This window comes from Lissotriton helveticus, chromosome 6 (genome assembly GCF_964261635.1).
Source record: "Lissotriton helveticus chromosome 6, aLisHel1.1, whole genome shotgun sequence".
Taxonomy (NCBI): domain Eukaryota; kingdom Metazoa; phylum Chordata; class Amphibia; order Caudata; family Salamandridae; genus Lissotriton; species Lissotriton helveticus.
In genome coordinates, this window is record NC_136067.1 from 816,933,256 (window position 1) to 816,960,682 (window position 27,427).

The 27,427-nt window shown below is 43.2% G+C and overlaps 1 protein-coding gene across 1 annotated transcript in view; it reads left to right on the plus strand.

The window, feature by feature from the left end:
* The window catches only part of MCHR2 (melanin concentrating hormone receptor 2), a 794,284-nt gene that overhangs the window by 577,946 nt on the left and 188,911 nt on the right, over positions 1-27,427 (plus strand). The window contains exon 4 of the mRNA XM_078646856.1: positions 5,281-5,400. Coding sequence (XP_078502982.1) covers positions 5,281-5,400 — 120 coding nt within the window. The remainder of the gene's footprint in view (positions 1-5,280; positions 5,401-27,427) is intronic.

Below are 27,427 nucleotides of genomic sequence, written 5' to 3' on the forward strand. Positions count from 1 at the left end.
CCTCCTCGGGAAGGGGCAGGACAGAGGGGTGGGTACACCCATGTCCTTTGTCCAGTTTCATGCCAGAGCAGGAGCCAATGGCTCCCAGAACTGGTTTGAGCTGGACTATGCACAGGGACACCAAATGTGCCCCCAGTGCAGACTTTTTGGCACTTAGAGAGTGCACCCACCCAGCCTCAATACACTAAATCCTATCTGGGAGGTGGTTACAACTTCCTGTGACAGGATGCCTATTATCAGCCTTCCTATGCGATAGCTTTGCTCAGCAGCAGGAGGGCCGAGCCGTGTCTGTGGCTGGCAGCATCCATTTTGTGCTGCCCAGGTCGAGAAAGCTGGTACCGGGTAAACCTGTAACTCACAGAAGTAGTTCTAGCAGGGTGGAATCATACCTCCAGTTACTGGTTACTGATGTGGAGGTATGATTCGAAGGTGTTTGACACCAAACACAACATGTTTCTAAGTAGCCGTTTTAAAATTAGCATTTGCAGCGAGGTTATAATGCACTTAAACATGTATGTCTGGCTGCATCACAGACAACCCCGTAGAATGGACTCCGAAGGCTGCTGAGGGGCTCTGCTCATGCAGGGGCACCCTCTCATGTAAAACCCAGTACCCTGCCTTCAGGATTGCTAAGGGGTGACTGATAGGTATTTAAGTTAGGTGATTTAGAGAGATATAGTGAACCTATATCTCAGTAAGTGGTGCAAGCACCATCGTACACAGTCTACAGTAGCAGGCCTGTGGTGTCAATCTATATGGCCTCTCAGGGGTGGCATAATACATGCTTCAGCCAATGGGATGCCTCTGGGGTACCTGTGCCCTGGGTACATGGTGTACCACATACTAGGGACTGATAAGGCTACCCCAGTATCCAATCTGGAGCTTACCTAAACTACATGTATTGCAATTAAAGGGAGAAAGCAGATAGACTGGGGTCCTGGAAAGCAGGATCCCAGTCAGACTAGTCGAAACAGCAAAACACCAGGAAAAAGGAAGTTTCTGCACTAGCATGGATACCCCCGGTCTTATGGTCCACTAAGGGGTCCCCACCCTTAAGGATATTAGATTTTGAGGAATAGTGTGTTGAGGAATTTTCACCTGGCTAGTACTACTAGACTGGGTGTCCCTAATCTGTTGATGATGGGGTTCCTCTGGACAGTGGGCCCTTGGGGTCCACTGACCTCCCTGACCTCTGTAGCCCTAGGCTGACTGAGTCAGGATAGAGAGGGGCAGGATTCCTGCTCCAGACTGGGTACCACCTTGGAAGGGTCCCCTGCCATCAGGGGTATTGCCAGGGCAGGCCTGACCACCTCTGGGGCAGTTCCTCCACAAGGGGTAGGGTCAGTTCCATGAGGAAGCTGACCCTTACCTATAGTCTGGGGGAACAAGACTTTTCTTCAATCCCTTTCCTCTCGGGTGGAGTAGAGTGGGCCATTCTTTCAAGCTCCACTCCTCTAAAATTTCCCTGGGATTAGACTGAGGCCCTAAGGGTCCCACCAACTTTCTCAGGGAGCCCTAATATTCTAAAATGGGCATGGTGTTCCACTTCGGCCAAGGCTGAAGTTTCTAAGTCATTGCCCAAGAGGCAATCTTCAGGCAAGTTTGGGGATACTGCCACTCTTTTAGGGCCTGTGACCCCTCCCCAGCTGAGATTGATTACTGCCATGGGATGATTTGTCTTGATTCCAGGTTTCCTGTCACCATGGTGACACTAGTCCCTGTGTCCCTAAAGGCCACCGCTTTCTGACCATTGATCAGTGGCTCCTGTCTGTACTTGCCTAAAGAATTAGGACTGACAGTAAAAGTGGCAAATTCCATGCCGCCATCACAGACTGAGGAGGCCTGTGAGGGGGACCGTTCTAAGCCAGGGTCCACCTCAGTTCTCCATGAGAACCCACCTAGCTTGTTGGGTGCACTACTACCACCAGGGGGGTCACTACTTGTAGTACCTGGGGGAGTGGTGGTAGTGCTTGGAGGAACATTCTCCTTATTGCTGACCCTTGGACAATTGGGATCATTTTTCCAGTGTTCTTGCTTTTTACAAACAAAGCAAAAAGGTTTCTTTTCAGGGGAGGAAGGCGTTTGGGACCAATCCCCAGAAGAGGACTTTTGGGGCCCTGTAGTGGATTTATCTTTTAATTTATCCCCACCTTTCTCTTGGTTCTTGGAAGAATCTTTCTTCTGATCCCCACCTATTCTTTGGCTTCACCCTAGTCCTGACCCATTTATCTGCCTTCTCTCCCAATTCCTGGGCAGAAGTCAGATCTGAGTCCACCAGGTACTGGTGTAAAAGCTATTTTTAAAAATGATCCAGTATGCAATCTGGAGTGTACCTAAAGTACACGTATTGCCATTAAAGGGAGAAAGCAGATAGACGGGGGTCCTGGATAGCAGGATCCCAGGCAGACTAGTCAAAAACCAGCAAAACACCAGGAAAAAAATGGGGGTAACCATGTAGTCATATCCTACCTTCCTGCAAAACCATTCGCATAGTTTGCAAATCTGCAACCTAACAGCCCATAATAGTAGGATGGGAGTTTAATTTATGGTTTCAGAGTTTGAAACTTATGCACTCATGGAGGTCCTGTGTCTCCATCCACATTGTAAACTGTGCAAAGGTAAAAAGGAATTTCTGAACAGGTGTGATATCCAAAAAACACATGGTTAAGAAAAGACAAACATAGCTCCATGGTCTCCATGTTGAAGGGAATAAAGCTTTCTTGTGTAGAGAAATGCCCGGCACATAAGGTTGGACCAGTGACGTATACTCTTGGTTATTTAGCAAGGAATGGCAAAGCCAATAGGTGATCATGAATACATTGGCAGAGCAGACCTATTGGCCATGCAAGGAAGGACATCGAAATACAGGTATCTGTGCCACCTAACCATTTAGGATGTCGGAATCCTGATCCTAAATAAGAGCAGTTTTAAAAATCAATGTGGTGTGATGTGAAACAACAGTTCAGAGTTGTTTAAATAGGAGATCTGGAGAAAAGAGTACAGGGTGTTGCTTCTAAGAGTTGATACATTCTGAAGGGACAGACATGCCTCAGCTTTCTCTTCTATGCCAGCTTCTCAGCATTTCGTGTCAGAGTCACCCGACTCTCAGATAACCTGCAATGATAGAGAGCAATGTCATGTGCTCAGAGTACAGCAATGGGTGGTCAACAATCAGAGTACTCGGGTAGGATGGCCCTAGGTATGTGCAAAGCTATTGGTCTTACAATGCAGTGACATGGTGTAACAATTAAGCAATGACATTGCACTTAACTGTTATACAGATTGGTAGCACAGATAGGTTTTGGCAAATCCAAAGCAGCCCCTACCACCTATGGACATCCTGAACCAATGCTTCCTCATGCTTTAGACACATTTCAGTTTTTTGAATGCCATATACAGTGCTTAATTTGAGCTGGTGGTTTCCGGTGCTCAGTACCGGTATTTAATTGTCAACACCAGTGCTTGTGACATTTTACCACAAGATGGCGCTGTCTGGCTGATTTATAGAGGACCATAACAACAGTTAATTAATATTCAACATACATTAAAAATAACTATCCACTGCCACCCAAGCATTCTTATAGCCTCGTAAGTTCTTCTCAGCATGAGGCCCCAGACCTTCAAGGCCCGCCCCCTCCTCACACTGTGAAATTGTTCTTCAAGTTGGCAGGTATGTTCTCAGATTATCCAATTTATTTAAGGCAATCTTTCTGATGTACTTTTCTTCTGAACCACCAGTAAAAACCTGGTGGTCCCAAACAACATGAGTCCCACATTCTGGGAGAAAGCACCCAGGTTATCAAGGTCATTAGGGATTGTTTCGGAGGAGATTTTGTATTTATAAACCAAACATTTTTGGTGAGCAGCTGCATGCAACATGGTAGCTGCTCAGCAGAAACCTCTAAACGTGGTGATCTAAATGAACCCCAATTTACACACATTTACAGTTTCTCCAACTTATGTCCGAAACTATTGGGGGGCATGTCCATTGATTACCCCCTTCTCTGAGTCATATTAAAAGGTAATGTTTGACATCATAAACTCGAGCAAAAAAAGCTTATGTTAATTTACTCCTAGTAGAGGCTGCAGACCTCCCTGCTTGGCATGTGGAAATGCCATCTTAGTACACTGCTGATCAAGACGTATTACCTTAGCGATGGCACAATGGTGCTTGTCTGCATCTGACATACTGCCCAAAGTTACCAGTAATGGGGCTATGCAGTCTGGAAATTGCTGCAGTATTTTCAATGACAGGGATCATTTGTAATTTGGCGGTGGGGATTATTAATCGTTTTCGATTTGTCAGCTGTTAGTCAGCTTGTTACTCTGTCAATTTGTAAGTCACAGTGTGAAGGGCAGCGCTTAACCATGAATATGAATCGGTTAGCTAGAGGTTGGAAGAAATGTGTTTCTTAGCACACTGCAATATGTCAAGGTTCTGCAGAGTGTAAATGTCTGCACACACCGTGTTATGAGGGCAGTGCTGTAGGATGACATGATATTTCGAGACAAAAGCTAGAAATGGCGTGCTCTTTTGGTTTAGCCAATGCCAATTCGCTGCCACTCCGAGCTTTTATTTATTCAGTCATCATGATAGACAGCTTACCCAACATGAATTGCGTTATCACTGAATGCGAAATAAGCAATGGTTCCTGGGTAACCCAAGTTCTTCACCTCAACTCAGGAAAACGAAAATATATGCTCTGTGACACCGCGTTAGCTGTAAAGAGTATTTTATCAGGCATGAACTGTGATTATTAATGCTCTGCTTTTTTAATTTTATTTCTAGCTATAAATATTTATCCGGCTGGAACTGTGTTTTCAAAGTTCTGCTTTTTATTTCTATGTACACGACGTTTTTATTACACACGAGCTATGATTTTTAATGCTCTGCTTTTTATTTTATTTCTCGGTATAAGTACTTTACCGGGCATAAACTGTCTCTAATGAACTGCTTTTTTATTTTATTTCTAGTTTTAAGTATTTTTCAGACATGAACTGCGATTATTAATGCTCTGCTTTTTTAAAATTTATTTTCAGTTATAAGTATTTATCAGACATGAACTGTGATTATTAATGCAATGCTTTTTATTTCTAGATATAAGTGTTTTATCAGGCTTGAACTGTGGTTATTCAGTCTCGGCTTTTTTGTCTAGATGTACGTACTTTATTTCACATGAGCTATAATTATTAATGCTCTGCTTTTTAATTCCATTTCTAGGTATAAGTCTTTTATCAGGCGTGAACTGTGATTATTAATGCTCTGCTTTTTTATTCTAGGTATACGCTCTATTTGACCATTACTACATTCTTCTTTCCACTGCCTCTGATACTGGCTTGCTACATATTAATTTTGTGTTACACATGGGAAATGTACAGGCAGAATAAAAGAGCAGGACGGTCAGTATTATTTTAAATCCATTTCCTCAGATACTGTTTAAATGTAATTTTTAAGCAATGTCTTTGAACTGAATTTCAATTCCATAGACATTTGAGATGGTTTTGGACTTTTCCGAGTGGGAGGGATCAGTAGTCAAGGGCGAGTGAACCCCAAAAGAATGCAACAACACAGGGGCCAGATGATTGTAGCAAATCATCTTAGCCGCTATCATAGGATGCTACCAGCTCCCTTCACTCATTTGATTGGATGAGGCTTCACTTTACCTCTGACCCATTGCTAAATCCCATCTGATGTCATATAGAATGAATTAGATTAAAAATTCTTCAGGAATGAACCTTGCAATATTGCAAAACGTTGTGGCTTCTAATTGAATTTCTTGTATATGCTTCTGTTGGGAACACAATTATGAGTAGTGGTGGTCGCGATATTACACATTTGGAAGATTATGTAATTGTGGCCTGCAACTGTCTGATCAAATCAATGACCTTTTTTATAGAATTTGCAGCTAAACAAAGGTTTGTGCTGATGTTTCTTTTCCCTGACGTCTACTTTTTTAATGACACATGCATTAGGAGATACGAGTGTAACTGTGAATTTATCTTTGGACACAGTGGAATGCGCCTACAATTAATTCAACATTTCAGCAACGAGGGGACCACTTTTTCCACTTTGTGTAGATACCTAACCCTCCTATAGGAATGGTCACTAGGTCACGCAGATGAAGGGGCTTCAGGGCACTCTAAAATGGAGAATGCTGAGGGTTCCTAGCATTCAATGTACAGTAAACAGCTTCTGAGGCAGAAGGTAGACTTCACTAATCCCATTGCCAATCTGGGTAGACATGGATGAACAGGCAACAGTCAACTGAAGGGAGGTGTGTAGGCCATGTCTATGCACAGTGCAACTCAGTTATATCAGCTGCATTAAAGTATGCCCGGCCGAGGATTTGTGTTACATGATCATTTTAATTAGATTAAAAAAATACAAGTATATTTATAGTATGGGCAGTAAACACAAAATAAAATTCACAGAAAATGATGTACAAGGGGCATTAATTAAAGCAGGTAGTAATCACGTGGAACAGCAACAAAACAAGCCCTATGCGTTAGCGCGTTATACAATATTCACAAATCTCTACTATTCAGAAATCTTGGAAAATACTTGGGCACACCTAAAACAAAAATACAGAGAACCTATGCAATGCAACATGGCTATTTTTCTTTTTTTTTAAACAATTTTATATTGGCATTTGAAATGATTACATCTATCACATCTATCATTGCCGGTGGTAGTGGCGTACAAGTGATATCGCACAGGTGTACCATATATTGACAGAAGAGTATATAATTTCAAGGTTTTAGATCCCCCGCTCGGTCTTTTGATTGGTAATGGACCTTAGAGTCCTGTGTCAAGATACATTTAACGTTCATGCAGGGTGATCGCTGTGCCATGCTGGGGATGTGAGGTGTATTTTCCCCCATTCACGTTTTATCATAGGGGTTATGAGGTGTCAGCCGTATTCTAACCTTGAACAAACTTGGGAATAAAACTGGGATGCACTGTGTCTTATGTTGTGATCGTGTGTAGTTGATCGCCTGAGTGTTGCACTATTGTCGGGTGTCGTGTTGGGATTGCGCAGGTGCAATGCAACATGGCTATGTAATTAGCAGATGCCCGGAAAGCTTTACGGACACTGTGCTTCAACAATTATCATGATCCTCCTGCAAAAAGATCGTATGTTTTATTGCTTTGATATTTGATGTGTTTACAAACCCAGATGTTCACAAAGACCTAAACAAAACAATCAAAAAGCAGATGCAAATTGCAGCTAGAGTATCAAACGTACCGAACAAGGAAAGGTGACAGTGCCTTTGGGCTCATGCTGACTTTGCAGACACCATGAGAAACCCCAGTCCCTGGAAACATGATCTTCAAACCCAAAAGCACTAGGGGCTCTGTACAGCGCCTGTGGGATCTCTGGAACCAGTAGACTAGAAGTGTAAATGACTGGTTCAAGTACTCGATGAATGACATTGATAAACTACAATAATTGGTGCAGGACAGGCTGTGCTGACAAGAGTCAATGCTATATTACCTGCACTTTGCAGCAGACAATCTCTTGGTCAGATAGCTTTCATCACTGTTGTGGCATTTGAAGCGTGTTCATAAACCCTGGCAGTTATCAAAGTTAACTCTTCAGCACTACAGGATGAACTAGCTGGGTGCTCCTACTCGTGGCATGATTGGTAGATAGAGTAGGCCAGGCCAGGCCAGCAGAACTTCAGGAGGAACTGCAAGCTTAGTTCTAGCTTGGGGAATGAGGGTAGTACACCGGCTAAAACTCAGAGTGCACAACAGCAACAGCGTCTACAGAGGTCAAGACCCAAAAGATGATTAGAGAGCAACAGGGCAGTTTCATCATATATTTTCGAAGCCAGGCAGTGGGCTGTACCTGCTGCCACACAGAGTTTATGGTCCTTGCATGTTAAAGGTAAAACTAATCAGGTTTGGGCAGTCATTTACTCCTTAGAGAAGAATATGGAAAGGACAACTCCCAAATGGTATCATATGCCTTTGTCTTTGAACGGGGGGAGGGGGGTAGCTGTCAGTGGTGGAGGCAGTGCAGTGACACTGAGGCGAGGAGGCCCATTCTGCCCAGCACCGGGTTCAAATATTTGCACGTCGTTGCATTCCAATATTCATGTGTGAATTACTTGCTGGGTCTGGGCTTAGAAAATGGATAGGAAAGATGCCTGACGGATGGATATACAGTCAACAGGCAGCCAGCAGCCAGCATGCTTTCTAAGGATTTAATAGCTGGCAAGGGCTGTTGCTCATCATTTATTCAGCAGTTTAATATTTTGATAAGGGCCGCATCAGTCACTGTAAGAAATTGAGTTACTGGTTGAGGGAGGTGAATCCCCACTCAAGCACCAACCACAATCTTTGTCAGAGTGAAGTAACAAGCAAACCCCAAATTAACATGTTCTCAACCCACTGGTAGCTTTGCACAGAGTAGGCAAGGCTTAACTTAGCGCAAATGTGTACAGTATTTGTTCAACACCCCAAACAGCAATAATATGAAACTACCACACAAGAAGGATCCCACACCACATTTAAAAATAGAGTACATTTTAATGAATAAAACAAGGCCAAATCGATAAAAATCCAATCAGTAGAACCACAAAGATGCAATTTGAAATATTTAATTGAATATAGTGCCAACATGCATAAATCACCAACTGTGGATATCTGGTCAGCTAGATCAGGACAAAGTTGCAAATTCAGGCACTGTGATGGAGCACGTGCCGGCTACAGGGAGCCAGTTAGGCCCGATGAACAAGAGTAACTTAAATCCTAGTTGTGAGAAGTTGGGGAGTCCTGTTTCAAGAATGAGCTGCACAGCAAGGTGATGCGGAGTCCATGTCGGAGATGCGTCGAGCCGAGTTCGTTCTGAGAACTTTTCAGGCTGTGATGTGAGGTCCTACATTGCCATTGAGTAGGCCATTGACGATGGGACTTGCAATGTTGAGTCCTGCGTTGAAAATGCGTCACGCACCGGCTGGTTCGGAAGATGCTACGGTGCTTGCGATGCAGAGTGCTTCATTTTTGGAAAGTGGTTTATTAGTAGGTGTAGGTAGGGACCTACAGCTGGTAATAACATCACAATCACAAATAAGGTCCAGTCAAATCTCAATAAATTAATCTGTGATCAACCCTTGGTAGCCTGCTGATGAGCAGTCAGGCTTAACTTAGGAGACAGGTGTGCAAAGCATTTAATATCACCAAAACAGTAAATAAGAAAAGCACAAAATACATTAATAATTTATTTATTTATTTAATTTTATTTATTTCAATTTATATTGCGCAACAGCTACCCAGAAAGGGTTTCCCAGCGCAGACAGAAAAGTTGTGACAAAGCAACGCCTGGGCATCTTATTTGTCGAATAGCCAGGTTTTAAGCAGCTTACGGAAATTGGAGTAGCTTGTTTCATTTCTGAGCGAGACTGGGAGGGAATTCAATAAGATGGCCCTAAATATGTAAAGGATTTTCCTCCCATCCGTGCCAATTTGCATTTAGGGACTACAAAACTGCCTTGGGAGGCTGATCTTAGATTTCTGGATGGGGTGTAGGGTTTGGCCAAAGTACAGAGGTTGTTGGGGGCCATTCCAGATTTAATTTTGTGCATGTATGTGAGTGTTTTAAATTTCACACGATTTTCAATGTTTAGCCAGTGTAGTTTACATCGATATGCTGAGATAGATTCTCTTTTAAGGACTTTGCATAGAAGTCTGACCGCAGCATTTTGGACCATCTGTAATCTGTGGATTATATGTTTGTTTGAGCCTACGTAAAGGACATTTCCATAGTCAAGCCAGGAAGTGATTACGTTTTTCTTGTTGTTTCGGGTAACATCCAGCAGATTTTTCTCAGCCATTTGATGATGGAAAAGCATGTGGCCGCGACTTTTACTGATTGGGCATGCATACTCGAGGTGTCATCAAGGAGTACACCTAGATTTCGCACTTGTGATGAAGGGGTAGGGAGAGTGCCCACTTTGTCTGGCCAATGTTGTAGGCTCCAAAGATCTTTCTGCTTTCCCAGTATTAGTACCTCTGTTTTTTCTCCATTTAATTTTAGGAAGTTTGATTGCATCCAGGCAGCTATGTTAGTTGGTCCTGTCTTGAGTGTGGAGGTAGCATTGGGGTTTTGCACCAATAGTGAAAACATGATTTGTGAGTCATCTGCGAAGGAGTAGATTGACAGCCAAATTTTTCAGTCAGCTCCGCTAAAGGTTTTACATAGAGATTGAACAGTAGCGGGCTTAAAATGGATCCTTGTGGCACACCATGTGCAAAGGAGTGTGTTTTGGAGCAAGCGTTCTGAGAAAAAACGTAAAAAGTTCTATCTGAATGCCTGAATCCATTTGAGAGCTGGGCTGCCTATTGCTATTTTGCTCAGTTTGTTTATGAGCACAGTGTGTGATATGGTGTCAAATGCTGAGCTCAACTCTACCAGAATGAGCGCCACCATTTCTCCTCTATCTAAGTTCTGACAGATTGCTTCCGTGTCACCTAAGAGAGTGGTTTCAGTAGAGAAGCCAGCTCTGAAACCTGACTTTGAAGGGTGGAGTAAGTGATGTGTTGTAACATATTGCGTCAGGTGTGTATGAATGTGTTTTTCTAAAATTTTTGATAGAATCGGAAGCAATGATATGGGACGATAGTTTTTGGTTACAGCAGGGTCTGCATTAGGCTTTTTTAATAATGGGTGAATCATGGCGTGTGTCCAAGTGGGGGGAATCACTGACTCTTTGATCGATGCATTTAGAAGGTGGGTTAAAACTGATAGCACGGAGTGATTTAGTTGTTTGAGAATTGTGGGTCTTTCGGTGATTCTGATTTAATGGATTTCAGAAGTGATCCACAATTTCCGTTGTAAGGTGGGGCCAGTCAGTTAGAATGCAGTCAACACTGTTTTGACTGTGTTCTTGCATAGAGGGGGGATGTTGTGACATTAACATAGGTGTATTTGAGCTCACTGAGATATCATGTACATTATCTTGTGAGACAATCTCTTGGTATATTCCTTCAACTTTATTTATAAAGAAGGCTGCTAATTCCTCGCATTTGGTTTGGGTCAATATTGGTGATTTGGCTAGAGTGTCCGAGCCAGCGAGCTCTTTTACTGTGTTACACAGTGGTTTGCACAGTTAGATGCCTTTGAGATGGTTAAATTCACAAATGTGGCGCAAGCTTGTTTGCATTGTTTGTGATATTTGCTCAGAGCTATTTTATAGGCTTGTTTGGAAGATTGGGCATAATCTCTCCTCCACTTTCGTTCAAGGATCTTGCAGCTAGTTTTTATTATTTTTAAAGATTCATTATACCATGGCGCCGGTGGGCAAATGGATGTTTCTTTTATGCTTTATAGTCGGGAGGCAGGTGTCAATGGCTTCTGAAAGCCAGTTTTGCACTCTTAGGATGGTTTGTGGGCATCAAGACATTCATTTTATTTGTCAATGTCTAACTTTTTCCAGTTTCTCTGTGCTTCCCCTGTTCCTTTTGAGTTATTTGAGGTACTCTTATCAGATGGGGTGGTCAGTGTGAAATGTATCTGATAATGGTCAGACCAGCTTATAGGCGAAGCTGGGGTGCAGGTAATTGTATTTAAATTAGAGAAGATGGGGTCTAAAAGATGTCCGGCTTCATGGGTTGGACTGGAATTGAGTAGCTCTAGATTTAGGGAAGCCATGTCAGAAATCAATCTGGCACTGTTTTTGCAGGTAGAGTCTTCCAGATGTAGATTGATGTAGCCTAATACTGTGAAATTTGCTGTATTCATGGCAAAAGATGAAATAGCTTCCATAAAAGTGGGAATCCAATAAGCAAGGTGTTCTGGGGGTCGATATACTAGAACTCCTGAGTAAGTAAATTTGGGGGAGAGAGTAAGTTTTAATAGTGCAGCTTCACATGCAGGAATGGGTAGATGTTCCAGAGTGCAGCTGAATTAAAAAAAAAATATTACCGCAGTTCCACCCCCCATTCTTTTTGTTCGATCTACTCTTGTTATAGGGTAATTGGAAGGTAAGGCTACTGCTATGTCTGGGCCTGAGCTCTCATGGAGCCAGGTTTCTGTGAGGAAAACTGCATCCAGTTGGTCATTAAAAAGTAGGTAAAAAATATTAGCTTTATGTTTTGGGAGCGAGCGGCAGTTTATGCTTGTCATAATCCAACACCAATATACACAAATAGAGAATATTTTCAAACCGTAAAATGGCACCAACATGACAAAAATCCAATGTTGGAAACAAGAGATTAAACAAACAAAACAAAAGATTAAATACAGAAATGTACTTTCAAACACCTAAATGTAAAAAGCGCCAACAAAGGTTAGAGCTTCAGGCCAACACCCACGATGGAGTGCAGGTCGGATAGATCGAGAGGTGGCGGCTGGTCAAGTTTTCACCTTCGCACTTAGTTGCTTTTTTGAAGCTTTTTTTCTTGTTGTCGAGCGATTGGGTTCAGCAATTTGGACTTGGTTCAACGATGGTGGCCTGCAGCAGCAATATGTATCGCTGAGTTCTGGAGGTCCTTGTTTTCGATGTTAAAGAGCTCCAGAACTTTTAGCAGGGCAAACCTGGATGGTCAGGCCGAGTTGCGGTTTGACATCGTTGGCTTGACTTTCATCGTCAAGTTCACTTATGAAGCTTTATACAGAAAGTTCTCAAAAAGCTTCCAAACTCTCAAAACTTCATCTGAAAGGCCCTTTGAGGTCTTGAAGTTTCCACAGCACCAGCCAGGGGGCCAGAAGCTCTTATTTGCCTCTTGAGGGCTTGGGACTTCAAATCCTGTAGAGTCCATGTGAAGCTGGTCAGCTGGGCACGTCCTTGTTGGAGATTATGCATGTGACTTCTTCCAGCATTTTTCTTCCTGTTGCTGATCAGGGAGTCCAATCCTTGATCTTTAAAGCCAGGCAAAGTCGTTTCATTGTGAAGCTTTGAGAGTTTAGCATGTGTAATCCTTATGAGTGAAGTCTAATGGTTTAGCAGGGCAGTCCTTCTTTTTCTGATGTTTCCAAGCAGGGATCTCAGGTGCAGTGCAACCTCTCATATATATTACAGATTCTGGTCTGGCAAGGGGAGGTCACCCCAACCAATGGAGTTCTGGTTGCCACCCTCCGTTGTGACTATTTCCTGGGAAGTTTTGCATATTTCTGTCCCATATTGCACATCTCCACAAAAAACAAAATTGAGAAAATCTCTCCTTGGAGCTTATGTCTGGCTAACCCAACCCATAGATGTGGCTAACATTTCCCTGCGATCCTCTTCCAGTCTTCCTCCTTATCTTATAATATGACTTAGTGATATAAGAGCGACACAAACCGGGTCATAAATATGACCCTAAGTCTGAAGGTAAAATCCTTGACTGGGCCATTCTGCTTGGTATATCTGACCTTGGGATCAATCGCGGTTTGCCTTAAAGTGCACCTAGGTCCCGGGCTACCATGACCATGGACTGTCGTTGGTGCTCAGTGCTTTTTGGCATTATTTTTCTTCATTGATGTTTTAGTACTGCTTAAATGCTTCACACATTGACCTATGTTAAGCCTGTCTGCTCTGTGCCATAGCTACTAGGGGGGTTGAGTTCAGGATAATTTACTGACTTTTGGGTTCACCCTAAAGTTTGATACAGGCATCTGCCCGTCCCAAATAATACTCCACTTTCTTACCACATCTTGTTAGAGAGTTGAAAGATTTCATTAAGTCACATGTTTGATGTAGCCTGATGTGCAAATGGCTCTTCCCTAGTCAGTCAGAGTCAATAGCATTCTTGTGACATTTTTCAATAGACTATTGTGCCTTTCAATGAGATTGTAACTACATGCTAACCAATAACCTGTGTACATAGGCTGAGTCCTCTTAAAGACCTCATATTAACCTAGAAGAAAAGAGAATATTTCACCTGCACGGATTACTTTGGCCTGGCTCATGGATGAGGGTGTTTGCCAAAATATCTATGAACAAAGTAGTTACAGATTTGTGCAGGTATTTGGGATTTTATTAATCAATATATGTTGCTCTTCTCACTGGTAGTGTACAGTTCTTTAAAGTTGAGTTTTATTCTACAGCAGTGGTGTATCTATTAATAGTTCCGAAAGTTCAGTGTCACCTAGTCCATGGGGTGCGGAGGGCCCATTGCACCTTATTTATGGTAAACATTGTTTACCTGAAATCGGGTACACCGCATGCAATTACAACGCAGTATTACAACTACTGAGTTGTAACAACGCATGTCAGTTCTCCGCAAGTAAAAACAATGGCTTGTGGAGGGGTCAGAAGGTGTTGGATATAAAATCCAAAACCTTCTCTACTGGTGCACAGACTGGAGCTGGAATTGTAAATTATATTATTCCAACATCCAGCAATCCCCCTAGAGCAAGTTGTTGTTCCAACTTGCGGAGTAATGGCATGCGTTGTTACAACACGTTCATTGCAACAACAGCGTCGTAATTGCATGCAAAAAAAGCGTGCGTGGAAAGGTGGCATATTCCGCATTTATAGCTGCCTTTTAAATTGAACTGGGGATGGTTGGAAAACCCATTTCCCTTGCTTGTTTTGGGACACATATCACCCTTGCAATGCCACTGGGTCTGGGACAAACATCGAGGGTTCATTAGAAATAGACCTGGAAGCAAAGAGTTAGCAATAAAACGACGTAAAGGGGTTGTCTGATATGGCTGTCCCTTATGCCGTACATTGCACATGCTATTCTTACATTACAGTAAATATCCATAAACATTTACTAGTTACGGTAAGAAAAAAATTGTATGGCAATCATTTGATCTGATTTTATTTTCCAAAACACCCGATTATGCTGCATTCACCATTAGTCCTTGCTTTCTGATCACACTTTCATACAGATATTGGCAATCATACCTCACCACTCTCCTTCCACCAATGACAGCTATCACCAAAAGCAAGTACACACCTAATGGAATGCTAATATTCCTAAATCAGATCTACAATCAGGTCCACTACATCTCACACTTTTATGCACTCAAAATGTTTTGATACATTAAAGACAGCTTTTGACTTACATTATACATTTAGATTCTCAGGGCATACAAGATAACGATTATGATTAAAATAATCTGAACATGGATTTATTAATGTGAACCTTGAAAAAAGAAAAAGAAAATGATAAATTAAGAAAACCTTATTTTGAATGGAATGAACTTTATTGACAAGAGTGCAACCCAGGTCCGTTGCCCACTGTTGGGACAACGTTTTCACTGAATGGGATGGATGAACCTGAAACGGTTCATTACAAATTCTTGTCTAATACAACCGTATTCTGAGTTAATTTGAATAACGCACCCACACAACACAGCTTATCTTTTCAATATGCAGTACGAAGAAATTGCAAACTTAACGGAACAAAGGGCTGAAACATTTAGATTCTCAGGGCACACAAGATAACGATTATGATTAAAATAATCTGAACATGGATGTATCAATGTGAACCTTGAAAAAATAAAAAATAAAAAATAAAAATAAAATGATAAATTAAGAAAACCTTATTTTGAATGGAATGAACTTTATTGACAAAAGTGCAACCCATGTCCGTTGCCCACTGTTGGGACAACGTTTTCACTGAATGGATCCTTACCCTTAAACTCAGGAGGGTTCACTGGATTGCACCTACCCACTGTATTACCCGGATTTTAACATTACAACTAACGTTTTGAGTGCGACGGTTCATTACAAATTCTTGTCTAATACAACCGTGTTCTGAGTAAATTTGAACAACGCACCCACACAACTCAGCTTATCTTTTCAATATGCAGTACAAAGAAATTGAAAACTTAACGGAACAAAGGGCTAAAACATTTGGATTCTCAGGGCATACAAGATAACGATCATGATTAAAATAATCTGAACATGGATTTATCAATGTGAACCTTGAAAAAATAAAAAATAAAAAATAAAAATAAAATGATAAAGTAAGAAAACCTTATTTTGGATGGAATTAACTTTATTGACAAGAGTGCAACCCAGGTCCGTTGCCCACTGTGGGGACAACGTTTTCACTGAATGGATTCTTACCCTTAAACTCAGGAGGGTTCACTGGATTGCACCTACCCACTGTATTACCCGGATTTGTACATTACAACTAACGCTTCGAGTGCGACGGTTCATTACAAATTCTTGTCTATTGTAGTGTCACCCCTGCCACATCCTTTGATTATTTGATGATCAAAATAAAAACAATGAAAATAGATGCACCCCGTTGTCTGTTCAAAATATTTTATAGAATTTTATAATAAAACTAAGACAATACAAAAAGAGCACCAAACTAAGGGGACCATTATGATCGCGGACGGACTTGAGTTCGTCCGCGACCATAGAGGAGGAGGGAACCTCCGCATGGCCTGCGGAGTTCCCTCCTGTCCAATTAGGATGTGACCGCCACCTTGGCGGTCACATCCTCTATGGTAAAAATGCATACATTGCATTTGTATGCAGAAAGCGGCAGGCACCGTGCGGTACCTGCCGATTTCTGCATACAAATGCAGGGGGGTACCATAGGTGCCCCCCATGTGCACCCCCACCCCCCTTCACCCAGGGGGCCCGCAACTGGCCCCCGCAGTGAAGTTTCACATGCTTTTCCACGGCGGAAAGCCCGCCGCGGAAAAGCATTTTTTAAAGCACATCCTAATATGGCTGGCGGTGTCTAAGAGACACCGCCACCATATTAGAGCTTTTCCGCCGCGGTTGTAAGCTAACCACGGCGAAAAAGCTGCGGACGGAAACCAGGACCCACCAGCCATCCTAATGTGGCGGTGGGTCTTTGGTGGGTCCGCTGCGGTTTTTCCGCATCCTCCGGGCCGGCGGTGGCTTCCGCCGGCCCGGAGGATGCGAAAAAACGCAATCGTAATATGTCCCTAAGTACCCATAAAAGCATTGCTAACATGAATAATAAGATAATAACGGTACCTATCGAAAAGCAGATATAATATAATATGATGCATGACAAATAATTAACAAAAAAAAGGGAAGAGAAAAAAAACATACTTTCATCAATGTAGAAATCCATATCAGAGCTACTTATGATAAACATACAATTACTACAGATCTAAAAATAAACAACATATTGGAAACATTGAATTAAATATAAAGCCATATAATTATCAATTGGTTTCCTAAATGAATGATAAGAAGAGTTGTTATGAATAACAACAAATAAAGATTGATTAGCATCTTTTCTAGCAAAAATTATCCATCACCACCAACTTTAAAATGTTAATAAGGATATATCTTCCCAATATGCAGTAATAGATTTTAAGGCTTCCGATAATAAGAAATCTAAGAGCTTTCAGTTCAAATCAGACAAATTACTAGAAAGAGCAATAGATTTGCAAATCAAGATATTAATAGAAAGTTTCTCAGAGAAACTGAATTTTTTTTATGAATTCCCAAACCTTCCTCCAAAACTGAAAGATAACATAACTTGCTTTAACAAACCTGGATTCAGATTACAATGCCAACAATTAGAAGCAGAGAAAAGCTTAGTATGAAATAACTTTAATAGAGTGCATAAGCAGTTTAAAAGAATAAAAGAGTTTGTTTGATACAAGGACACAGGTAGACATCCTGAAATATTATTTATTAAAATTGTCTTCCATATATTCTGATTAAATGATGATGATAGTTCTTCATTCCAAAATACAGAAATCACATTAATACTATTACCTTGAAAATTACTATTTGTTTTTATAAATTAATGATACAGCATAAGATGAAGGAGCCACTGCTTAAACATGAATTTCTAAATCTGAAATAATGTTTCAGAGAATATTATTAGATAAGGAATCTAGGATAGAATTACATAAAAGCTCATATTTAGAAAAGTCAGAAGGAGGTAAACAAAATCTTTGTTGCAAATCATCAAAGGATAAAAAGGTATTATTATGGTGTATAGCTTTAAAATAAAAAACACCAGCTTTAATCCAAGAGTGCCAAAATTGTACAGTTCAAGAACGTTTTAATCATGGATTATGCCATAACAATATATTTAAGGTATGTGAAATAGTGGGTTGAAAAATCATGAAAAAATAACTTTGTGGATTTCACATAGATTTATTAAGTAACATTAAAGTATTAGACATAGTTCGTAAAGCGGGTAAAGGAGATGGTACTATCAAACCTTTTTCTATGAAAATTCATGTAGGAGGATTATTAAGATGGGAGTGATTAAACCAAGGGGAACTTTGCTTCAATATAAATGCTTTATGATAATTGAAAGAATACTGTAAACCAAAACCACCCTTAGATTTTGAAAATTTACATTTCTTATACCTTATACGGAGAGTTTCATTATTTCCAAATAAACTTAGAAAAGAGTTTATCAACATTTTTATAAAACTGCATAGGGGATTGACTAGGAATCATAGCCAGGTAATAAAACATCTCAGGAGCTATTGCCATTTTTATTGAATCCATTTTCCCCCACCATGAAAGATGCAATACAGATCATTTGCAAAATGTATCTTTAATATAACTGTTTAATAATTTCACAATTTGGTGGGCGGAGCTTCCCACGGCCGATGGCGGACGCGTGATCCAGACGCTCCGCACTAACGCCTAAATTATCCGACAAAAATCCTGCTCGTAAGGGCCTAGAGGAGACTCGGAGGTGGCCACACACGACCGGAGGTCTCCGCAGCCGGAATCAGGACGAACGAAACCGCTGCGAGCCGCGGTGGCTTGCGCAACGGGTGAAGGAGGGCTGGAAACCTAGGCCGGTCGTCCCCGTGCTACAGTTACCGCGCTGGCCGCAGTGCGTGCTAGGACGTGCGGCAAGCCACAGAGACATAAGCCCTGTAGGGGGGCGGAGAGCTGCAGAAGGCCGGGAAGATATCGAGTACCCCCTGCGGAGAGGCGAGCAGCGACAACACGACCTGAGAGACCGCATGCCTGTTGGCAGAGCCCCCAGCTGAACCATTCCTGAGGCGATATTTAGGGGCCCTTAGATCCGTGTTCGTGAGGTCCCTGCAGTAGCCACTTGCACAGAGAGACCAAACGGAAGTCAGCCTGACGGGCCCCCACCTACAACGCCAAGCAAGTGGAGGGAGGCTTTGGGGCCCCCTGAAACCCGGATCCTGGTAGCGACTTGGGACATCCTCCTGGCGCAGTCACTGCGATGTAAATGTAAATGTAAATGTATTTAAGCTTGTAAAGCGCACTGCTACCCATCCATAGGTTTCCTGGCACTGTATAACTCTGGGGAACCCGTCCTGGCTTTCTCTGTGGGATGGTCCCTGCTGGGAGTCCCCAAGGTGGAGCCAGGCATCCCCGGAATTGATGGGGCCGTTGTGGAGATTAGGCAAGCTAATGCCCAGAGTTGTCGAGTGGAACCCCTTATTAGAGTAAGCACCGAAGCGAGAATTATCGAGTCCGCTGACCCAAGTCCACGACCCTGCCGCGTCGGGAATTGAACCCTGGTCCCGGGCCGACTTCTGCTCCCGGGTCTGCCGCCTCTAACCAGTGAGCCACACAACTCCAATGACTTGGCGGTGTGCACCTCCGGCAGAGCACGCTCACAGGCGGCGAGTGGGGCCTACCTCCATACTCGGCAGTGGCGTGTGCTGTTGCTGACCAAGTGGCGTGACGGTGTTGGGGGCTAGCAGTGCAGCACTTGCAGTGTGGACGGCCCAGGGGGGACGGTTGGCCTACACCCATTGCTCTGGAGCCGGTGCTGGTGACCAGGTCCCGGATTGCGGTGGCTGAGTGTTGGGAGAGCGGACGGCCTTATCTCATCGCGATACATCACCGAGACATAGCGAAAGTGTGTTGAGGGGCCACCCGGAGACCTGGGAGCAGAATGGGCAATGGTGACAAGACCCAAACCAAGTTACCATTCGAGCAGCGTCGCGCTAGAGCCCCGTAGCTGCAGGTAATGGAGTCGGACCCACAGGTGAGAGGAGCTGAAGGCACGCTCTACGCAGACATTAAAACGCTGCTGGTGTCGATGGAAAAGGGCATCCAGGATGGCATAGCATCGTTAGGCTCCAAAATAGATGCCCTATCTTTTCGCATGGTCCGCATGACCGAGAGAGTCGACAAGCATGCTGAGAGACTAGGCATGGCGGAGAGGCGCATTACAGAGGTCGAAGAGGCACAAACGGAACAAGACAAATTCCAAAAGGAGCATGACAGAATACTGCAAGTCATACAAGACAAGTCGGAAGACTTGGAGGCCCGCTCTCGGAGATCGAACATACGAATCACGGGAGTGCCAGAGACCACACAAACAGTTAAAATGGAGCTCTTCGTGGAGAAGCTGCTGACAACGCTGCTGGGAGCGGAGGCGTTCTCGCCGATGTTCATAGTGGAACGAGCACACCGCACGCTGGGCCCACGCCCGAAGCCGGGAGCACCCCCGAGGACAATCATTGCCAAGCTCCTAAATTACAGAGATGGAGACACGGCCTTGCGGATCGCCCGTGAGAAAGGGACACTGCACTATGAGGGCTCCGACATCTCTCTGTACCCGGTCTTTACCGCGAAGGTGCAAGAAGAACGCAGACACTTTGCCCCGTATAAGAGACAACTCCGTGACCTAGGATTGAACTACGCCATGCTTTATCTGGCGAAATTGAGAATCAATCGACAAGGTCACTCTCATATTTTCACGGATCCTAAAGACCTACACAAGGCATTGAAAGTTTGGACAAAGGAACGCAAGGGCAGCCCTAGAAATCAGAACGGCGAGGAGGACATAGGCGGTCAGCTGGACAAACAGGACTAGAATGACTGCACTGACCAGTGGCTTCAATGCTTATGGAACCCCTGGCTATTAGTGGCATGCTTCGCTGCAACCTGGAGACCTGGCGCTGCCACATGGAACACTTCGACACTTGGGTTCTTCCTGCCTACACCTGTGAGAGAAGAGCTGAGAAATCCTGAGGTTTCGAGATATTGGTGAGACTGTTTTGATTAGTATGTTCCTGCTGGGCTTAGAGCATGCCCGCCTGATTGGCTATCATATGTGAGCAGGAATCCAGTGCAGCTATGGGCTTAGCCCGAACTTGATACATTTTTGTTGGGGGACGCGCAGATCTGTATGCATGTTATAGTTGCCTATCTATGCCCTAATGGCTTGCACCGGCACCACCTTTTATGGCGTTGGAGGCAGGGGCGGTACCTGCGTAGTCACTGTCGGGAGTTACGGCCGACCCGTCTGGCAACCTCGGCCCCCGCGCTGTGTGCACTGTTGATCCCACTCCGGGATTTTTTTTTAAAATTTTTTTTTATATTTCTTTTTGTTGAAACTTTTAACAACATAAACAAAAAGAAATAATCAAGGCAGTACAAACAATCGAATGACGAAGCGTCCTGCGGGGAGGAAAGCATGAGATCATAATACAATCATTGACATTGCAGGAGGGGAGGATTGAGGGATACAGCGAGTCCAGGACAATAAAAGCAACATGATAGCAGGAATGTCGGGTCAAGGGGAGGGAGGGTCCGCCAACAGTTGTGTGAAGGGGGGTGTACATATATCACCCCGGTAGGAGTTCCATTGACCCCAAATCTTACCCCACCTGCGGGGCTTGCCACGGGCCACATACACCGTCTTCTCCCTGAACATACACCAGTCCATATTCTCCTTCCATGCCAGAACTGTGGGTGGCCTCTGGGAGCCCCACAACTGGGCGATATCCCTCTTAGTGATCATATTGCCAAGGGTCACCCACTGAGTCTTGGACAAATCATAGTCATTCGTTTCCCACACATTCAGCAAGCATCGTCTAGCTTCAGGCAACAACACAACACCCGTGACCTCTTCCATTACTGCGTGCACTCGATTCCAGAAACGAACAACCACCGGGCACTCCCAGAGTATGTGAAGAAAGGTACCCGGAAGGCCACAACCACGCCTGCATAGCCCATCAGAAGCGTACCCCATGCTGACCAAGCGCGGACCGGTAACATAGATCCTGTGGAGAATCTTAAGCTGCACAAACCTAAGGCGGGCCGGAATTGCAACCTCTTTCGGCGAGGATATGGCCTGCTGCCAGTCCTCGTCATCTAACTCCAAACCATCGCCAGTCCAGGCTTCCCTGAGTCGCTGTAAAAGGTCAGTCCTATCGTTTATCAACTTTTTATAGATAAGCGAAATCGTACTGTCTGGAACGTGCCCATCCAGCACCCGATCCTCAAGCGGCGATTCCTCCGGTACAATAGTACCCGGAGGGAAAACCGCCATCAGCGCGTGTCGGATCTGAGCATATCTAAAAAACTCCCTGTCACTCAGGTCATATTCCAACCTCAACTCGTCAAAGGTTTTAACCCTACCCTTAGTCCACACATCATTCACCCTGCATATACCAATCACGTCCCATCTATCAAACTTTCGTCTTCCATAGGGAGCCCAGCCTCTCAGAAGCATAAAGCAGAGTGGCGCGTGTAAGTCTATTTTTCCAACCCATGGCATCATTCGCACAATGCCATACTTGCACCGCTATTTGTCGAATAGCCAGGTTTTAAGCAGCTTACGGAAATTGGAGTAGCTTGTTTCATTTCTGAGCGAGACTGGGAGGGAATTCAATAAGATGGCCCTAAATATGTAAAGGATTTTCCTCCCATCCGTGCCAATTTGCATTTAGGGACTACAAAACTGCCTTGGGAGGCTGATCTTAGATTTCTGGATGGGGTGTAGGGTTTGGCCAAAGTACAGAGGTTGTTGGGGGCCATTCCAGATTTAATTTTGTGCATGTATGTGAGTGTTTTAAATTTCACACGATTTTCAATGTTTAGCCAGTGTAGTTTACATCGATATGCTGAGATAGATTCTCTTTTAAGGACTTTGCATAGAAGTCTGACCGCAGCATTTTGGGCCATCTGTAATCTGTGGATTATATGTTTGTTTGAGCCTACGTAAAGGACATTTCCATAGTCAAGCCGGGAAGTGATTACGTTTTTCTTGTTGTTTCGGGTAACATCCAGCAGATTTTTCTCAGCCATTTGATGATGGAAAAGCATGTGGCCGCGACTTTTACTGATTGGGCATGCATACTCGAGGTGTCATCAAGGAGTACACCTAGATTTCGCACTTGTGATGAAGGGGTAGGGAGAGTGCCCATTTTGTCTGGCCAATGTTGTAGGCTCCAAAGATCTTTCTGCTTTCCCAGTATTAGTACCTCTGTTTTTTCTCCATTTAATTTTAGGAAGTTTGATTGCATCCAGGCAGCTATGTTAGTTGGTCCTGTCTTGAGTGTGGAGGTAGCATTGGGGTTTTGCACCAATAGTGAAAACATGATTTGTGAGTCATCTGCGAAGGAGTAGATTGACAGCCAAATTTTTCAGTCAGCTCCGCTAAAGGTTTTACATAGAGATTGAACAGTAGCGGGCTTAAAATGGATCCTTGTGGCACACCATGTGCAAAGGAGTGTGTTTTGGAGCAAGCGTTCTGAGAAAAAACGTAAAAAGTTCTATCTGAATGCCTGAATCCATTTGAGAGCTGGGCTGCCTATTGCTATTTTGCTCAGTTTGTTTATGAGCACAGTGTGTGATATGGTGTCAAATGCTTAGCTCAACTCTACCAGAATGAGCGCCACCATTTCTCCTCTATCTAAGTTCTGACAGATTGCTTCCGTGTCACCTAAGAGAGTGGTTTCAGTAGAGAAGCCAGCTCTGAAACCTGACTTTGAAGGGTGGAGTAAGTGATGTGTTGTAACATATTGCGTCAGGTGTGTATGAATGTGTTTTTCTAAAATTTTTGATAGAATCGGAAGCAATGATATGGGACGATAGTTTTTGGTTACAGCAGGGTCTGCATTAGGCTTTTTTAATAATGGGTGATTCATGGCGTGTGTCCAAGTGGGGGGAATCACTGACTCTTTGATCGATGCATTTAGAAGGTGGGTTAAAACTGATAGCACGGAGTGATTTAGTTGTTTGAGAATTGTGGGTCTTTCGGTGATTCTGATTTAATGGATTTCAGAAGTGATCCACAATTTCCGTTGTAAGGTGGGGCCAGTCAGTTAGAATGCAGTCAACACTGTTTTGACTGTGTTCTTGCATAGAGGGGGGATGTTGTGACATTAACATAGGTGTATTTGAGCTCACTGAGATATCATGTACATTATCTTGTGAGACAATCTCTTGGTATATTCCTTCAACTTTATTTATAAAGAAGGCTGCTAATTCCTCGCATTTGGTTTGGGTCAATATTGGTGATTTGGCTAAAGTGTCCGAGCCAGCGAGTTCTTTTACTGTGTTACACAGTGGTTTGCACAGTTAGATGCCTTTGAGATGGTTAAATTCACAAATGTGGCGCAAGCTTGTTTGCATTGTTTGTGATATTTGCTCAGAGCTATTTTATAGGCTTGTTTGGAAGATTGGGCATAATCTCTCCTCCACTTTCGTTCAAGGATCTTGCAGCTAGTTTTTATTATTTTTAAAGATTCATTATACCATGGCGCCGGTGGGCAATGGATGTTTCTTTTATGCTTTATAGTCGGGAGTCAGGTGTCAATGGCTTCTGAAAGCCAGTTTTGCACTCTTAGGATGGTTTGTGGGCATCAAGACATTCATTTTATTTGTCAATGTCTAACTTTTTCCAGTTTCTCTGTGCTTCCCCTGTTCCTTTTGAGTTATTTGAGGTACTCTTATCAGATGGGGTGGTCAGTGTGAAATGTATCTGATAATGGTCAGACCAGCTTATAGGCGAAGCTGGGGTGCAGGTAATTGTATTTAAATTAGAGAAGATGGGGTCTAAAAGATGTCCGGCTTCATGGGTTGGACTGGAATTGAGTAGCTCTAGATTTAGGGAAGCCATGTCAGAAATCAATCTGGCACTGTTTTTGCAGGTAGAGTCTTCCAGATGTAGATTGATGTAGCCTAATACTGTGAAATTTGCTGTATTCATGGCAAAAGATGAAATAGCTTCCATAAAAGTGGGAATCCAATAAGCAAGGTGTTCTGGGGGTCGATATACTAGAACTCCTGAGTAAGTAAATTTGGGGGAGAGAGTAAGTTTTAATAGTGCAGCTTCACATGCAGGAATGGGTAGATGTTCCAGAGTGCAGCTGAATTAAAAAAAAAATATTACCGCAGTTCCACCCCCCATTCTTTTTGTTCGATCTACTCTTGTTATAGGGTAATTGGAAGGTAAGGCTACTGCTATGTCTGGGCCTGAGCTCTCATGGAGCCAGGTTTCTGTGAGGAAAACTGCATCCAGTTGGTCATTAAAAAGTAGGTAAAAAATATTAGCTTTATGTTTTGGGAGCGAGCGGCAGTTTATGCTTGTCATAATCCAACACCAATATACACAAATAGAGAATATTTTCAAACCGTAAAATGGCACCAACATGACAAAAATCCAATGTTGGAAACAAGAGATACGAATTTTTAAAGATTAAATACAGAAATGTACTTTCAAACACCTAAATGTAAAAAGTGCCAACAAAGGTTAGAGCTTCAGGCCAACACCCACGATGGAGTGCAGGTCGGATAGATCGAGAGGTGGCGGCTGGTCAAGTTTTCACCTTCGCACTTAGTTGCTTTTTTGAAGCTTTTTTTCTTGTTGTCGAGCGATTGGGTTCAGCAATTTGGACTTGGTTCAACGATGGTGGCCTGCAGCAGCAATATGTATCGCTGAGTTCTGGAGGTCCTTGTTTTCGATGTTAAAGAGCTCCAGAACTTTTAGCAGGGCAAACCTGGATGGTCAGGCCGAGTTGCGGTTTGACATCGTTGGCTTGACTTTCATCGTCAAGTTCACTTATGAAGCTTTATACAGAAAGTTCTCAAAAAGCTTCCAAACTCTCAAAACTTCATCTGAAAGGCCCTTTGAGGTCTTGAAGTTTCCACAGCACCAGCCAGGGGGCCAGAAGCTCTTATTTGCCTCTTGAGGGCTTGGGACTTCAAATCCTGTAGAGTCCATGTGAAGCTGGTCAGCTGGGCACGTCCTTGTTGGAGATTATGCATGTGACTTCTTCCAGCATTTTTCTTCCTGTTGCTGATCAGGGAGTCCAATCCTTGATCTTTAAAGCCAGGCAAAGTCGTTTCATTGTGAAGCTTTGAGAGTTTAGCATGTGTAATCCTTATGAGTGAAGTCTAATGGTTTAGCAGGGCAGTCCTTCTTTTTCTGATGTTTCCAAGCAGGGATCTCAGGTGCAGTGCAACCTCTCATATATATTACAGATTCTGGTCTGGCAAGGGGAGGTCACCCCAACCAATGGAGTTCTGGTTGCCACCCTCCGTTGTGACTATTTCCTGGGAAGTTTTGCATATTTCTGTCCCATATTGTACATCTCCACAAAAAACAAAATTGAGAAAATCTCTCCTTGGAGCTTATGTCTGGCTAACCCAACCCATAGATGTGGCTAACATTTCCCTGCGATCCTCTTCCAGTCTTCCTCCTTATCTTATAATATGACTTAGTGATATAAGAGCGACACAAACCGGGTCATAAATATGACCCTAAGTCTGAAGGTAAAATCCTTGACTGAGCCATTCTGCTTGGTATATCTGACCTTGGGATCAATCGCGGTTTGCCTTAAAGTGCACCTAGGTCCCGGGCTACCATGACCATGGACTGTCGTTGGTGCTCAGTGCATTTTGGCATTATTTTTCTTCATTGATGTTTTAGTACTGCTTAAATGCTTCACACATTGACCTATGTTAAGCCTGTCTGCTCTGTGCCATAGCTACTAGGGGGGTTGAGTTCAGGATAATTTACTGACTTTTGGGTTCACCCTAAAGTTTGATACAGGCATCTGCCCGTCCCAAATAATACTCCACTTTCTTACCACATCTTGTTAGAGAGTTGAAAGATTTCATTAAGTCACATGTTTGATGTAGCCTGATGTGCAAATGGCTCTTCCCTAGTCAGTCAGAGTCAATAGCATTCTTGTGACATTTTTCAATAGACTATTGTGCCTTTCAATGAGATTGTAACTACATGCTAACCAATAACCTGTGTACATAGGCTGAGTCCTCTTAAAGACCTCATATTAACCCAGAAGAAAAGAGAATATTTCACCTGCACGGATTACTTTGGCCTGGCTCATGGATGAGGGTGTTTGCCAAAATATCTATGAACAAAGTAGTTACAGATTTGTGCAGGTATTTGGGATTTTATTAATCAATATATGTTGCTCTTCTCACTGGTAGTGTACAGTTCTTTAAAGTTGAGTTTTATTCTACAGCAGTGGTGTATCTATTAATAGTTCCGAAAGTGCAGTGTCACCTAGTCCATGGGGTGCTGAGGGCCCATTGCACCTTATTTATGGTAAACATTGTTTACCTGAAATCGGGTACACCGCATGCAATTACAACGCAGTATTACAACTACTGAGTTGTAACAACGCATGTCAGTTCTCCGCAAGTAAAAACAATGGCTTGTGGAGGGGTCAGAAGGTGTTGGAAATAAAATCCAAAACCTTCTCTACTGGTGCACAGACTGGAGCTGGAATTGTAAATTATATTATTCCAACATCCAGCAATCCCCCTA